The sequence below is a fragment of the Balaenoptera borealis genome, assembly GCF_965194805.1.
Source record: "Balaenoptera borealis genome assembly, chromosome: X".
Lineage (NCBI taxonomy): Eukaryota > Metazoa > Chordata > Mammalia > Artiodactyla > Balaenopteridae > Balaenoptera > Balaenoptera borealis.
The window spans coordinates 42744691-42760596 of NC_138881.1; the positions used below are offsets into that span (position 1 = coordinate 42744691).

The 15906-nt window shown below is 44.0% G+C and overlaps 1 protein-coding gene across 1 annotated transcript; it reads left to right on the plus strand.

Annotated features, from left to right (window-relative positions):
* Nucleotides 1-838: 838 nt before the first annotated feature.
* On the plus strand, nucleotides 839-11615 carry LOC309620993 (protein SSX1-like). The gene is given in 5 exon segments (XM_082377809.1): nucleotides 839-5615; nucleotides 6060-6080; nucleotides 6084-6239; nucleotides 7843-7862; nucleotides 10421-11615. Coding segments are annotated over 5 exon segments (597 nt in total). The 5' UTR covers nucleotides 839-5549; the 3' UTR covers nucleotides 10755-11615.
* Nucleotides 11616-15906: the final 4291 nt, after the last annotated feature.

A 15906-nucleotide genomic window follows, 5' to 3' on the forward strand; every position in this document is an offset into this window, starting at 1 on the left:
CACTAGTTTGTTCTCTATATCTGTGAGTCTGTTTCTTTTTTGTTATATTCATTTGTTTTATTTCTTTTAATTCTGCATATAAGTGATAACATACAGTGTTTGTCTTCATCTGTCTGACTTATTTCACTAAGTATAGTACACTCCAGGTCCATACATGTTGTTGCAAATGACAAAATTTTATTCTTTTTTATGGCTGAGTAGTATTCCATTGTATATATATACCACAGCTTTATCCATTTTCTGTTGATGGACACTTAGATTGCTTTCCATATCTTGGCTAGTGTAAATAATGCTGCTATGCATATTGGGGTGCATGTGTCTTTTCAAATTAAAGTTTTTGGGGTTTTTTTTTTGGATATATGCCCAGGAGTGGAATTGCTGGGTCATATTGTAGTCCTATTTTTAGTTTTTTGATGTACCTCCATACTGTTTCCCACAGTGGCTGTACCAATTTACATTCCCACCACCCATGTACAAGGGTACCCTTTTCTCCACATGCTCCCCAATGTTTATTGTTTGTGGTCTTTTTTTTTTTTTTTTAATTTTTATTTATTTATTTATTTATTTTTGGCTGTGTTGGGTCTTCGTTTCTGTGCGAGGGCTTTCTCTAGTTGTGGCAAGCAGGGACCACTCCTCATCGCGGTGCACGGGCCTCTCACTATCGCGGCCTCTCCTGCTGCGGAGCACAGGCTCCAGACGCGCAGGCTCAGTAGTTGTGGCTCACGGGCCCAGTTGCCCCGCGGCATGTGGGATCTTCCCAGGCCAGGGCTCGAACCTGTGTCCCCTGCATTGGCAGGCAGACTCTCGACCACTGCGCCACCAGGGAAGCCCCTGTTTGTGGTCTTTTTGATGATAGTCATTCTGGCAGGTGTGAGGCGATATCTCTTTGTGGTTTTGATTTGTATTTCTCCGATGATTAGCGATATTGAGCATCTTTTCATGGGCTTGTTGGCCATCTGTATGTCTTCTTCAGAAAAATGTCTATTCAGTTCTTCTGCCCATTTTTAAATAGGATTGTTTGGGTTTTTTTAATATATTGAGTTGTATAAGCTCTTTATATAATTTGGATATTAACCCATTATCAGTCATATCATTTGCAAATATTTTCTCTCTTTCAGTAGGTTGCCTTTTTGTTTTGTCAGTGGTTTCCTTTGCTGCTCAAAAGCTTTTAAGTTTAACTAGGTCCCATTTTTTAAAATAAATTTATTTAGTTTTTTTTTTAATTTTTTTTAATTTTTGGCTGCTTTGGGTCTTCGTTGCTGCATGTGGGCTTTCTCTAGTTGAGGCGAGCAGGGGCTTTTCATTGCGTTGGCTTCTCTTTGTTGTGGGCCACGGGCTGTAGGTGAGCAGGCTTCAGTAGTTGTGGCACGCAGGCTCAGTAGTTGTGGTCGCGGACTCTAGAGCATGGGCTCAGTAGCTGTGGCACACAGGCTTAGTTACTCCACGGCATGTGGGATCTTCCTGGACCAGGGCTCGAACCCATGTCCCCTGCATTGGCAGGCGGATTCTTAACCACTGCGCCATCAGGGAAGTCCTAGGTCCCATTTTTTAATTTTTGTTTTTGTTTCCTTTGCTGTAGGAGACAGGTCCAAATAAATATTGCTACAATTTATGTCATAGTGTTTTCTTCTATGAGTTTTATGGTTTCTGGTCTTACATTTAGGTCTTTAATCCATTTTGAGTTTATTTTTTTATATGGTGTGAGAAAATGTTCTAATTTCATTCTTTTACATGTAGCTTTCCAATTTTCCTAGCACCACTTATTGAAGAGACTGTCTTTCCCCCTTGTATATTTTTATCTCCTTTGTCATAGATTAATTGACCATATGTGCGTGGGTTTATTTATGGGCTTTCTATTCTGTTCCATTGATCTATGTGTCTGTTTTTGTGCCAGTACCATACTGTTTTGATTACTTTAACTTTGTAGTATAGTCTGAAGATACCTCCAGCTACTAGTTTGGGAGTGTGACACCTCCAGCTTTGTTCTTCTTTCTCAAGAATGTTTTGGCTATTTGGGGTCTTTTGGGTTTCCATACAAAATTTTAAATTATTTGTTCTAAGGACTTCCCTGGTGGTCCAGTGGTTAAGATTTTGTGCTTTCACTGCAGGGGGTGTAGGCTCAATCCCTGGTCAGGGAACTGAGATCCTGCATGTCGTGTGGTGCAGCAAAAATAAATAAATAAATGATTAATTAATTAATTTGTTCGAGTTCTTTGAAAAATGCCATTGGTATTTTGATAGGAATTGCATCAAATCCGTAGATTGCCTTTGGTAGTATGGTCATTTTAACAATATTAATTCTTCCAATACGAGATTCTTTCCATCTGTTTATGAAGTCTTCAGTTTCTTTCATCAGTGTCTTATAGTTTTCCAAGTACAAGTATTCTACCTGTTTAGTTAGATTTGTTCCTAGGTATTTTATCCTTTCTGATGCAAAGGTAAATGGTATTATTTCCTTAATTTCTCTTTCTTTCATTGTTTTTTTTTTATTTTTATTTATTTATTTATTTTTGGCTGTGTTGGGTCTTAGTTGCGGCACATGGGATTTTTCGTTGTGGCACGTGGGCTCTTTGTTGCGGCGCACATGCTTCTCCCTAGTTGTGGTGTGCAGGCTCCAGAGCATGTGGGCGCAGTAGTTGCAGTGTGCCAGCTCTCTAGTTGGGGCACATGGGCTCAGTAGTTGTGGCGCACGGGATTCTCTAGTTGTGGCATGCAGGCTCCAGGGCACACGGGCTCAGTAGTTGCAATGTGCGGGCTCTCTAGTTGTGAGCCCATGGGCTCTGTAGTTGTGGAGCGCAGACTCCAGAGCATGTGGGCTCTGTAGTTGCAGCACAAGGCTCTCTTGTTGTGGCACGCAGGCTCAGTAGTTGTGGCACACGGGTTTAGTTGCCCTGCGGTATGTGGGATCTTAGTTCCCTGACCAGGGATCAAACCCACACCCCCTGCATTGGAAGGTGGACACTTAACCACAGGACCACCAGGGAAGTCCCCACTGATAGTTCATTGTTATTGTATAGAAATGCAACAAATTTCTGTATATTGATTTTGTGGCCTTCAACTTAATGAATTCATTGATGAGCTCTAGTAGTTTGTTTGGTGGCATCTTTAGGATTTTCTATGTGTAGTATCATGTCATCTGCAAATAGTGACAGTTTTACTTATTTCTTTCTGATTTGGATTACTTTTATTTCTTTTTCTTATCTTATTGCTGTGGCTAGGACTTCAAATACCGTGTTGAATAAAAGTAGCAAGAGTGGGCATCCTTGTCACATTCCTGATCTTAGAGGAAATGCTTTCAGCTTTTCACTGTTTTTTAAAATTTTTCTTGAGTATAGTTGATTTACAATGTTGTGTTACTTTCTGCTGTACATCGAAGTGTATGTGTATATACATATACATATATCAACTCTGTTTTTAGAGTGTTTTCCCATATAGATCATTACAGAGTATTGAGTAGAGTTCCCTGTGCTATACAGTAGGTCTTTATTAGTTATCTATTTTACATAGAGTAGTGTGTTTATGTCAATCTCAGTCTCCCAATTTATCCCTCCCCACTTTCTCCCTGGTAACCATAAAATTGTTTTTTACATCTGTGACTATTTCTGTTTTGTATATAAATCCCTTTGTACCATTTTTTTAGATTCCACATATAAGCGATATCATACAATATTTGTCCTTCTCTGTCTGACTTACTTCACTCAGTATGACAGTCTCTAGTTCCATCCATGTTGCTGCAAATGTCATATTTTGTTCTTTTTTATGGCTGAGTAATATTCCATTGTATATATGTACCACATCTTCTTTATCCATTCCTCTGTCGATGGACATTTAGGTTGCTTCCATGTCTTGGCTATTGTAAATAGTGCTGCTATGAACATCGGGGTGCATGTATCTTTTCGAACTATGGTTTTCTCCAGGTATATGCTCAGGAGTGGGATTGCTGGATCATATGGCAACTCTATTTTTAGGTTTTTAAGGAGCCTCCATACTGTTCTCCATAGTAGCTGTACCAATTTACATTCCCACCAACATTCCCTTTTCTCCACACCCTCTCCAGCATTTATTGTTTGTAGATTTTTTGATGATGGCCATTCTGACCTGTGTGAGGTGATACCTCATTGTGGTTTTGATTTGCATTTCTCTAATAATTAATGATGTTGAGCATCTTTTCATGTGCTTTTTGGCCATCTGTATGTCTTCTTTGGAGAAATGTCTAGCTTTTCACTGTTGAGTATGATGTTAGCTATGGGCTTATTATATATGGTCTTTATTATGTTGAGGTATGTTCCCTCTATACCCACTTCGTGGAGAGTTTTTATAATAATTGGATGTTGAATTTTGTTAAAAGCTTTTTCTGCATCAATCTATTGAGATGATCTTATGATTTTTATTTTTCAATTTGTTAATGTGGTGTATCACATGGATTGATTTTCAGATATTGAACCATTCTTGCATCCCTGGGATAAATCCCACTTGGTTATGATGTATGATCCTTTTAATGTATTGTTGGATTCGGTTTGCTAATATTTTGTTGAGCATTTTTGCATCTATAGTAATCACTGATATTGGCCTCTAATTTTCTTTTTTTGTGATATCTTTCTCTAGTTTTGGTATCACCGTGATGCTGGCCTCATAGGATGAGTTCAGAAGTGTTCCTTCCTCTACAATTTTTTGGAATAGTTTGAGAAGGATAGATGTTAATTCTTCTCTAAATGTTTGGTGGAATTCATGTGTGAAGCCATCTGGCCCTGGACTTTTGTCTGTTGGGAGTTTTTAATTACTGATTCAATTTCATTACTGGTATTTGGTCTGTTCATATTTTCTATTTCTTCCTGGTTCCACCTTGGGAGATTGTACATTTCTAGGAATTTGTCTATTTCTTCTAGGTTGTCCATTTTATTGGTGTATAGTTTTTATAGTAATCTCTTATGATCCTTTGTATTTCTGTGGTGTTGGTTGTAACTTCTCCTTTTTCATTTCTGACTTTATTGATTTGGGCCTAGTAATAGCCTTTAAATTCACTCATATTAGTGATCTTCATTTCTTTTCAACAGAGCAAAACCCCACATCCCTCTGCCTAAAAACTGAAACCCTTCAGTCAGAGACACCATATGGTCTCTGGGACTTACCTCCCCTGCTTTGCCTCAAAGCATCCCCCCTCAATAAAACTATACATTCACTTCACTGCTTCCCCAACAAGGGTCTTCATATCTTTCCTTCAGGATAAGCCAAACTCCAGGAAAACGACTAACAACAGTAACCCCCCTCAAAGACTCAATGCTGCTTTGATCATGCCCACAGAAAACATGTCATCCCTAATCAGTCCTTCTCCCAAAGACCTCCAGCCCCCTATTCTCATCTTATTTCCCCACCCCCACGTCCTTACTCAGGGACAGATAAGCCAAGGATGGAGAAAAGTAGAACCTTAATTACAGGTGACTAACTGAGTGTGGCCTTCCCTCAGCACTTTCTCTCCCAACAGAACTTTTGGCCTTGTGGCTGGACAGATCCAGGGTGTGTTCCTTCTAGATCAGACCAGTCCCAGCACCATGAACAGAGGCAGCTCCTTTGCAAAAAGCCCCAGGGAATGTAGCCACAAATCAGAGAACTCCAAGGTGGGGTGATCTGGAGGGGGCAGAGCAGTGGACCAGGGGACAGTGTAGGGTGGCTAGATTTCTGAGGAGGGGAGGTCAGAGGCACTGGGAACAAGGAGCAGCATGTCACGAGGACATCCAGAGCTTCCCACCCTCACTCTGTCCTTGCCTAGCATCCCTGGGTACAAGATCAGTGACCTTTACTGGATTGGTTGACTCTCAGTCAATTCCAGAAGGTGAGAGGAGAGGATGCCACCAGCCTTAAGCACCTACTGCATGCCAGGTGAGAACCTAGGCAATGTTACCCATGTTCTGTCAGTTAGCCATGACATCAACCAGGAAGGATTATTATCTCCAGTTTACAGATCTAACTTGGAGGTCCTGCAGCCAAGGAAGAGTTCCTGGCTGAATGTCAGACATGTTTAGCTGAGTCATTGCTAGGATTTATTCTTCTTTCTTTTCTAGGCTTTCAAGGATATTTCCAAATAATTCCCTAAGAAAGAGTGGGCAGATCTGGGTTACTCAGAGAAAATCACCTATGTGTATATGAAGAGAAACTATGACATCATGACTGATCTAGGTAACAGGAAGTTCTGGGTCCAGACAAGGCTGGGAACAAATGACCATCCCTCTTTACATGCCATGGCTTCTTCTTAGGCTGTGGCAGTTGTCCCACATTTGTCCTTTTGTGTGGGAAGAAATCCCAGGGAAGCTTGCAGGCATTCTGCTCTTTTACTGATATGTCCTGTGCAAGGCTGTGGACTGGGAGTGGCCACAGAGATACTCTGTCCTGGATCCTGTGCATTTCTCTCCCACTGGCCCTGGTTCAGAACCCCCCTCCCCCAGCTGATTAGCTTTACTGGTGCTGTGTCCCAGCATTCTACCCTCCTCTCAGGTTGCCTGTTAAGAAACAAATATTTTGCATCATTCTAGGTCTCAAGGCTACCCTACCAACTTTCATGCGTCCTAAAAAACGAGCCACAGGGCTTCCCTGGTGGCGCAGTGGTTGAGAATCTGCCTGCCAATGCAGGGGACACGGGTTCGAGCCCTGGTCTGGGAAGATCCCACATGCCACGGAGCAACTGGGCCCGTGAGCCACAATTACTGAGCCTGCGCGTCTGGAGCCTGTGCTCCGCAACAAGAGAGGCCGCGATGGTGAGAGGCCCGCGCACCGCGATGAAGAGTGGTCCCCACTTGCCGCAACTAGAGAAAGCCCTCGCACAGAAACGAAGACTCAACACAGTCATAAATAAATAAATAAATAAATAAAAGAACGTGAATTTCTAAAAAAAAAAAAAAAAAAACGAGCCACAAAATCCAACGGGCATGATTCTAAAGGTCGGAACCCCGGGAATCAGCGTAAGTGACAGGAAAGGGTCTCCTGAAGCCTGTCTACTTTGGGGTCTGGATGGGGAAAGATTCTCAGGAGTTTGTTCCCTCAAAAGCATCATGGTTGAGTGAAAAAAGTTGGATGCAGAAGGTTAAGCACAGTCAGAGGCCATTCATATAAAATCCTAAAACATGCAAAACAAGAATATATATATTGTAAGGATAGTAAGTACATGGTAAACGTATAAAAACCTGAATGAGAATAAAACCCATCAAATTCTGGAGTGAAGAACTGGAGAAGGAGGGAGGGCAAGGATCAGTGAGGGCCGCACAGATGGCTTCAGCTGTGACTTGTTCATAATGCCTTGTTATATTTTTAATAAAGAGCTCAGAGTGATCTGAAGTAGTTGTGAGGTAATGTTGAAATGCAGCTAGACTCGGTAGTAGATGCACACATTTCAAATATTATTCTCCATAATTTTCTGTATGCTTGAAACATTTCTTTTTTAAAGGAGCTAGTTCTTGCTAAATACCATTAATGAATCACAGGATGATTAAGAAAAATTTAAAGTGTAAATCTACCCCAAACTTCTAAAATAATAGAGCATAGGTATTGGATAACTATCTTAAGAGAGAAAGTGATTAACACATTATGTAATGACATATGGCTATTTCTCTGTGTTTTACCAAAACCAAATAGTTGTCTCACTCCTAATTGAACCTGATTCTATGTGTTGAGTTTGGGAGAGAGTTTGAGAGAGCAGTCCTCCACACATTGACCTTTCCTACTTGTCAGTGAGCAGAGGCAACGTAGGGTTAAAAAAGTGACAGATTCTAGATATCTTTGTGAATTTCAGCAGTGTATGTACTCACTTAAAAAGGGGATAGGATGCGTTCACTTGCTCTTTTGCTCTGACAGCACAGTTTTAAGAAGACAGGGTCAGAATTTTCAAAGTGTCTCCAATAGACCTTTGACTCTCCGGCTAAACAGGGCAGATTCCACAAGCTCCCAAAATTACTGCGAGAGGACTGAAAACCCAGTGCTTGAGTATCTACAAAGTTTTTGACATTAAAGAGGTGTTCTTATACTGGAAACATTCCAGAACAGCTGGATTAAATCATCCATGGTTCATCATACACTTAACAGTTTCATTGAGGCATACTATAAAATTCACCATTTTAAGTATACAGTGATTTTTGGTTAAAGACCAGTCAATTTAATTCTTTGGGGAAACAAATAAGAAATATGTAATGAATAGGATTAGGCAGTGATGGGGTTTAGTTCACTTTTTATAAACCATCAGAAGGAAAATTATGAATTGATGCTGCAAATAAATGCATAAACTGTTATAATTCAGAGGCTTGTCTCAAAGTAACTCCTTGACAGTGAGTGGACTCATAAACCTCTGCTGCAGAATACCAATACTACAGGAGTCTCTCTGCAGTTTGGGAATATTTACCAACAAAGAAAAATTCTGATTTGTCGCCTTCTTTTAGACGAACCTGCTCAGGAGGCTTCCAACATGCAAGAGAGAAAACACCTGAAGGTGAGTGCCTCCCAAATCCAGAGGACCAGAGACCGTTTATCTCTCCATGGATGTGAATATTGGTAAAAGTGGGAAAATATTGAAAATGGCCTGTGCTAACAAAAGATCAAGATGAAAAAAAATTAATTACATGGGACTGAGTGAACTGATGAGGATGATTATAATTTTTGTGACTTTCTGTTTGAATTATTAAAAAAAAATCCCACAAGGACTCAGAGGCAAAGAATATACAAATCAGTTTTCACTGCAAAGTAAAGGAGCTGTTACAGTGGAGGATTACTGGACTGAATGTCAATATTATGACATAGTATGAGTGTGTTTCATGTTTGGTAATTGTAATCATTGTTGCTTTTGTTGTGGTCATCCACTTACAATGCTTGGTGTCAGTCTATTTATCTCTTGTAAAAATAAAATACAGTGTGTGTGTGTGTGTGTGTGTGTGTGTGTGTGTGAAAAAAAAAATGGCCTGGCCCTCACTGCCTCCCTTTCCTGATCTCTTTATCACAATGCCTGATGTAGTATTGAGAGCTTAATAGTAATTAACAACAATTGTGGTAGCTGATACTTCTTTTGTTTTCATAGTGATGCCAGATTTATTTTAGGCAATTCACATGGATTAATTTATTTAGTCCCTAAGAAAACCTCTATGACATTGCTACTATTATTATCCCCAAATAATAATGAGGATATTATTATTACTAAATAATAATAATAAACATGCGGATATTGTGGTACAGAGATGTTAAATAATTTGCTGGAGACCACAGTGGCAGTGGCAGTAGTCTAACCCAAAGCCCCAAACCATTTCCAAATTCGTGAATTTTTCATATGTTTCTGAAGCTCAGGCGTTTCCCCTAGGGCTAAACTCGCAGATGCTGCTGATGCTTCTGTTTAGATGCCCACTCTCACAACAGGAAGTACCAGCTCCCCTCTGCTCAGTCAAAGGGCCCCTTTCACATTGCTTGGGAATCGCCTGGACTGTTGGCCCCTCCCTTCTGTGAGCTCCTTCGGGGACTTGTCTGCACCTGAGGCATCTCTGAAGCCTCAGTCCCAGCCCAGGGGGACCCTTAGAGGGTTCTTGAATAAGTTCTTCCACAATTGCAGATTAAACTCTAGTTTAGAGGGTAAAGGGATCTGGCGGGTGGGTTGCCAGTGTGGACACGGTTGAGGAGAGAACTCAAAGAAGGATCATAAAAGAAAGTATTCATTTTCATTATTACCACGTTTAAACAGCATTTGTAAGCTCAGAAAGTTCTTTCACTTAGCTTGTTTTACAGTCATTGTTCACTGATTCATAAATGAGGGAGCTGGTTACACTGTTATTGCTCACTGTTTCATAAACAAAGGAGCTGAATGAAGGTTAGCTTAAGGTTGTTGGTCAGTGACACACCCTGACACCAGTAGAATTGGTAGAGGAACCACCTCGCTTAATTCCACCTGAAATGTTCTTGCCAGGGTAGGACAGGATGTCACATCTGGCACCACCTTCTTGGCTGCCTACATGAATTTCCACGAACCACTCCTTTCTTCTCCCTTCCCTATATTCATCCCCCCACACCATTTGCCAGCAGTGTTTTGTCCCTTCTGTACATTGTTCCATTTACTCTCCCAGCAGCTGTCTACTAGCTTATATTCGATCCCTTATATTTTATAGAAGCCCCTCCTCACTTTCACAGACCTCGTGAATTGTTAGTGTGCTCTGCTTCCCCAAATCTTCCGTGTACCACACTCCTGCTCACATGGAGACTTCTCTTGGCGAGAGTGTCAGTCTGGAAAGAGTGTGAAGACAAGCGTTCTAGTCCTGGAAACACCCTTCATGTAGACCATTCCTTTTCCTTCTAACTTCCCAGGTTCCTCGTAGTTTAGGTACAGGTAATATAATGATCTCCCAGACTTGTTGAGAACTTTAATTAAGGTACTGCGCACAAAGACACTTTGTAAGCTCTAAAGCACTCGAGAAATGCCATTGATACTCTTTGTATGTGACCTTCACATTAAAAAGGTGATGCCCAAGAAGCCCGAAAAGAAAAAAAATCCTTCGAAGTTAGTACCAGCAACATCAGGCTCAGAGCAGGCTCAGAAACAGCTGCGCTCCCCGGAAAAAGCAGATACCTCTGGTCAGCAGAGTAAGAAAACATCAGGTAAGAGGAAACTCTTTGGGAACAACTCCTCTGGCTTCCCTGGCCATGTTCAAGTGCATGGGCTAGGTGTGGGAGATGGATCCTGGACAGGCCTGGGGCCAGGCTGGGCTGAGGAGCTCACCCAGCTCCAGCTGAAACATTAGAACTGACTTCCAGGGAATTTCCTGGTGGTTCAGTGGTTAGGACTTGGCGCTTTCACTGCCGGGACCCAGGTTCGATCCCTGGTCGGGGAACTAAGATCCCACAAGCCGCATGGCACAGCCAAAAATTTAAAAAAAACAAAACAAGACAAAAAAAAAACTGACTTCCAGCGTCACAGACTTGAGTTTCATCGATATGAAAGCTGTGTAACTTGGGGCAAGCCTTCCAAATTCTCTGAGCTCCAGTTCCTAGTCCATAAAACGGAAATAAAGAATCAGAGTTCACAGGTTATTCAAAGGTGTTCAATTCAAGGGACTTCCCTGGCGGCCCAGTGGTTAAGACTCCGCGCTTCCACTGCAGGGGGCACGGTTTCCATCCCTGGTGGAGATCCTGCATGCCACGCACAGAGCAACCAAAAAAAGAAGTGTTCGATTCAGTCTACAAGCCCTGACGCCATGAAAGGTGCTCAGGTCATTATTCCGTCTGTGATAACCTGGGAACATATCTTACTTGGAGTTTCATCCCCACCTTCAGCTCAATGCCTGGCACACAATATGCCCTTAACAAATACATGCTGAATGAAAGAAGGTCGGAATAAATGTTCTGGTGAGTAAAGAGGTTGGGAATCTAAACCTGACAATGGAAGGAGCCAGAAGCTAAAACTCTAACTGGCGTTTGGTGTGTATTGGTGCGGGTTTAGTATCTCAGCCTCTCTGAGCCAGAAGGTGTGGAAAAAAGACTGTAAAAGGCCTGTGGTCACTTGGGAGGGAGGAGGCATCTCCTTATCTGACAAAACAGGGCCCAACACTCCCTAACCCACCCAACCCCCATTTACCAACTCTTCTCCACCACAGGACCCAAGGGAAGGAAGATTAATGTCTGGACCCACAGACTGCAGGAAAGAAAGAACGTGGTGATCTATGAAGAGATCAGTGACCCCGAGGAAGACGACTAACTCTGTAAGTGACCTTTCAGTCCATCCCCACATCCCCGCAAAATGCACTGTTCTCTTATGGTACTTGTATCCCATCTTGTTGCTTGTTCCCAAATCATTCCTTTCTCCCTGTCCCTTGGGGTGCAGCTCTGAGGCTAAATGAGGAGGTTTCCCTTGCTTTTTCTACTCCCTGCTCTGTATATCCAGAGATCTTCCCTCCCCAGGATGCTGTGGGCTCCCAAACCCCAGGTCAGCTACTGGCGTGTAGGCCACACCTTCCTCTAGCCTAGAAACTCATAGGACAGATGAGGGAGTCGCTGTAGCCTGTGCAGAAGTTTGGTCTTTAGGAGCAGCGGGAGAAGCGCATAGACCACAAGGCAAGGTGGAATCGGAGTGCACAGGGCTATGTAGGTCAGAGTTAAGTAGTGATTTTTCAGTCAATGGGAGCTCACCGCCACTTACTTGCCTTCCCTTTCCGTGCCTCAGCCTCGGGGATGTGACAAGTGCCCATGATAAGAAGCAGAACCTGGTGGCCTTTCAGGAACATGGGCATGGCTGTGAACTCCTAGCCATCAGCTGTATAGCAAGTGAAAGAAAGGGTTCACAACAGTGAAAAGTTAAACATGATTTTTCTTACTATGTGCCAAACGTTGCTAGATATTAGAGTTGCGTTGATGAGCAAGACATATACCTAATGTGTATTTCTCTCTGTGTATCCATGCATCTACCTTAAAAAAACAAGTATTGTCAAGTATTCTTTGTACAAAACGACACTAACCTCCCTCTGTCCAGATGCAACTACTGAGAGCAGTTCTGAGTGTTTGATTCCAGATGTTTTTCTCTGCATTTACACACAAACACACACACACACACACACACAGGGTACCACTATGAGCATCTCTGACCTGCTTTTCCCCACTAGCAGCGTGTCCTGGACAAGTCTGTCTCACTCTGTTTCCTGTTCAGTATGTGCTCCATGCTACAAACCTCCATTATTCATTTACCCTGCATCAATCACTGACAATTAATAAACATTTACAAGTTTTTCCCAGTTGTTTGCTCCTCCCGTTCTTGTGCACACAACCCTGTGCACCTGTGTGAGTGTTTCTTTAGGACACGTTCTTAGAAGTGGAATTGCTGTGTCAAAGGGTTCATTCATCCAACACCTAATGGGTTTGCACTGTGTACTAAGGGCCATTCTAGGTGCTGGAGAGCTGTCTGGGAACAAGATAAACAACTGTCCCTGCCCATGTGGAGGTGACAGTCTAGTGGGGGATGTTGCTAGTTTTTATTCTGATGGATGCTGTACACCCCAGTCCTGGGGCAGGATTCTGCAGGTGGTTGGACACCTTGGCCTTTGCTCTTTCTAAGATCTTCAGGGTCATGGGGCTGGGACGATCCATTTGGGAGTATGTGGGAGGAGACAGAGATGAAACTGTCAACTGGGGAACATGGAGGAATAGGGAAGGAGAGGTCCATTGTGAGGACCATGGTGGACAGGAATGGAAGAGTCCACTTAGTCATGATTCAGGGGAGCAACAGATGGAAAAGTCCACTGGACAAAGGCATGAAATTGCCCATCTCACAACCAAGGGCTTGGGAGCTGGGATAGGGGTCAAGTGCTGAGAATGGGATAGTCCTGTCCCAAACGAACCGTTGCAGGCCACAGAGCTGGAACAGTCGGCTCTGGGGAAGGGAAGAGAGGAGTCTATTTTAGAACAAACCATTGTGTGTGTTGGGGGACATTAAGGCTACCAACGGAGATCCAAGGTGACTTACATGGGACATCAAACACCAGCCCCAGATGGAGGCAGTGTTGCACCATTTTGACCATCCACTGCCCATCACCTCAGCCTCCTGGCTCTCATCCAGCCTTGGAAGGTCTCCACTCTCCTGCTGAGGCCTCCGTCTCCCCTACCTCCGCCTTCATCCCACCACTGGACCCATCCCCTCACCCCAACAGATTTGAATCAAAGGCGGGAGGAACCGTAAGCCAGCAGATAATGGGCTCCTGGAGAAGGGCAAGAATCAAGTCTCTCCTTGGACTCTGGTCACTGTGACTCAGGTTGGAGCCATGGTTGCTGGGCCAGAATTGGGTCTACCCCCTCCCACAAACACTCTATGATAGCTGCAGGGTCACAGGTTGCTGTCCACACAGCAGCCCTGGGGCCGGGCCTGGGTCTGGGTCTCCTAAAGACCTCAGGGATGGGGGACCCTGCCCGAGAGGACCTTGCTCTGGGAGACTGAGAAGATCCTCAGAGAATCACCACTCTGTGGAGCTCTAGACCTGGGAGTTGGCATCGACTGTGACAGACAGGTGGGAAAGGAGGCGTGGCCAGGGGTATGGACAGATGTGGACACCCGCATAAACTCTCCCTGACCACCATGTTCTGAGGCACAGCCTTCCTCACAGGGGTGACCCTCCCCGCAGAGCCAGCTCCTGGGGGCTGCATGGTGAGGGCATTCCAGTTTACCTGAGTCCCCACCTACTCCTCCAAGAATAATAATGTCTTGCCACTCAGGATCATACCTTTGCATAAGATGGGTCCCAGGCCCAGGAGTCTGCATCCCAGGCCAGGAACAACATCTGCAGGAATGAGGGAGGTGTGGTCCACTGGGGTCTCCCCCTCTCAGCCCACCTTCCATAATAACCATAGAAAGTACAATTAATAATCATCTTATGTTTGCAAAGTGCCTGGGCTGATGCTAAGCATCTCGTATGGATTCTCCTGTTTATCTCCACAACCAACCTCTGAGCACAGACACTATCATCATTATGATACTATAGATGTTACATATAGCTAGAGAGAGAGATTGTAATGAGAGATGGAGACACAGACAGACGTCCAGCTTCTTGCCAGAGTTCCTACAGCTGGCATGTGCAGGAAGAGCTGAGTTTGGAACTCACCGTGACTTCAGAGACACTAAGGAAGATAGGTATGTATTTGGGGGGTGGAGAGGCTTGAATGAGCTCTGAGTTCTGCCCCAAATCTCAGGGTGAAGAATGTGGAGTCATTTTTCCAAGACAAGGAACCCTAGAGGTGGAGCGTGTCCAGAGGGAGAGGCAGGTTTGGTGGTAGTGAGGGCAGGGGAGGACAGAGATACACAGGGTGGGTGGAAGAGGGGCTGGCAGAGAGGCAAGGGAGACCCAGGGCCAAGTGTGGGTTATCACAGCCTTCGGCGGGAGAGGGTGCCAGGAAGGAGGGCATGAGGGGTCAGCTGGCTGGGGTCAGAGGTTCCCCAGAACTGTGAGGACACCCTGCCTGGTGCTGCAGGGAGAGGTGGGTGCTGCCCAGGTCAGTGAGGTCACTCTACCTGTGCCTCAGAGGAAACAAATTCTATTTTACCCCAGTACTGTTCTTCTTTACTCAAATTTAATATTCTGCTAATAGACATTGCATACCTTATTCTCTGTGCAAATACGGAAGAGGACATCCAAAAGAGATACAGAAGGATTTGATTTTTCTTTCTCCCAAGGAAGATGGGATCCACGAGCTGGATTCCTCAGCACAGGAGACGGGTACAGGGAAGGATGGCTTGAAAACACTCTGGGGTCATGACAGGGAGCATTTTCCCTTAGGTTCCCTAGGTAGATACAGCTCCTTCCTTCCTCCCTTCCTTCCTCCCTCCCTTCCTTCCTCCCTCCCCTTTTCCCTTCCTCTCCTCCTCCCCCCCTCCTCCTCCCCCTCCTCCTCCCCCTCCTCCTCCTCCTCCTCCATGTGACAGATCCAAATTTTGAGATGCAGGGAGACTATGGTTTTGCCCAACCCTAGAAGTCAGCCTGTATGTGGCCCCCAAGTACACCCCCAATCAGCCTCCTCCCCACATCAAGCCTGGGGCCCAGTGTGGACACACGTGCTCTTATGATGAGGGTCCAAAATGACTTTTTTAATTAAATTTCCAGTCTCTGTTTTGTTTCTCTTTCAATAATTTTTAAAACTGGTTCTAAAGCAAAATCCTGGGAATTCCCTGACGGTCCAGTGGTTAGGACTCTGCGCTTTCACTGCTGAGGGCCCAGGTTCAATCCCTGGTTGGGGAACTAAGATCCCACAAGCCGCACAGCGCAGCCAAACAAAAAATCCTATTCATAGTAGAGAACTGGGAAAATGCAAGGACATGTGAGAGAGAACAGTACATCCATCACAAGAAAACAGTTCTGAGCTTTATTCACCAAGACCCACAGTAAAGAACACATTTTACAAGTGACTCTAAAACAAATG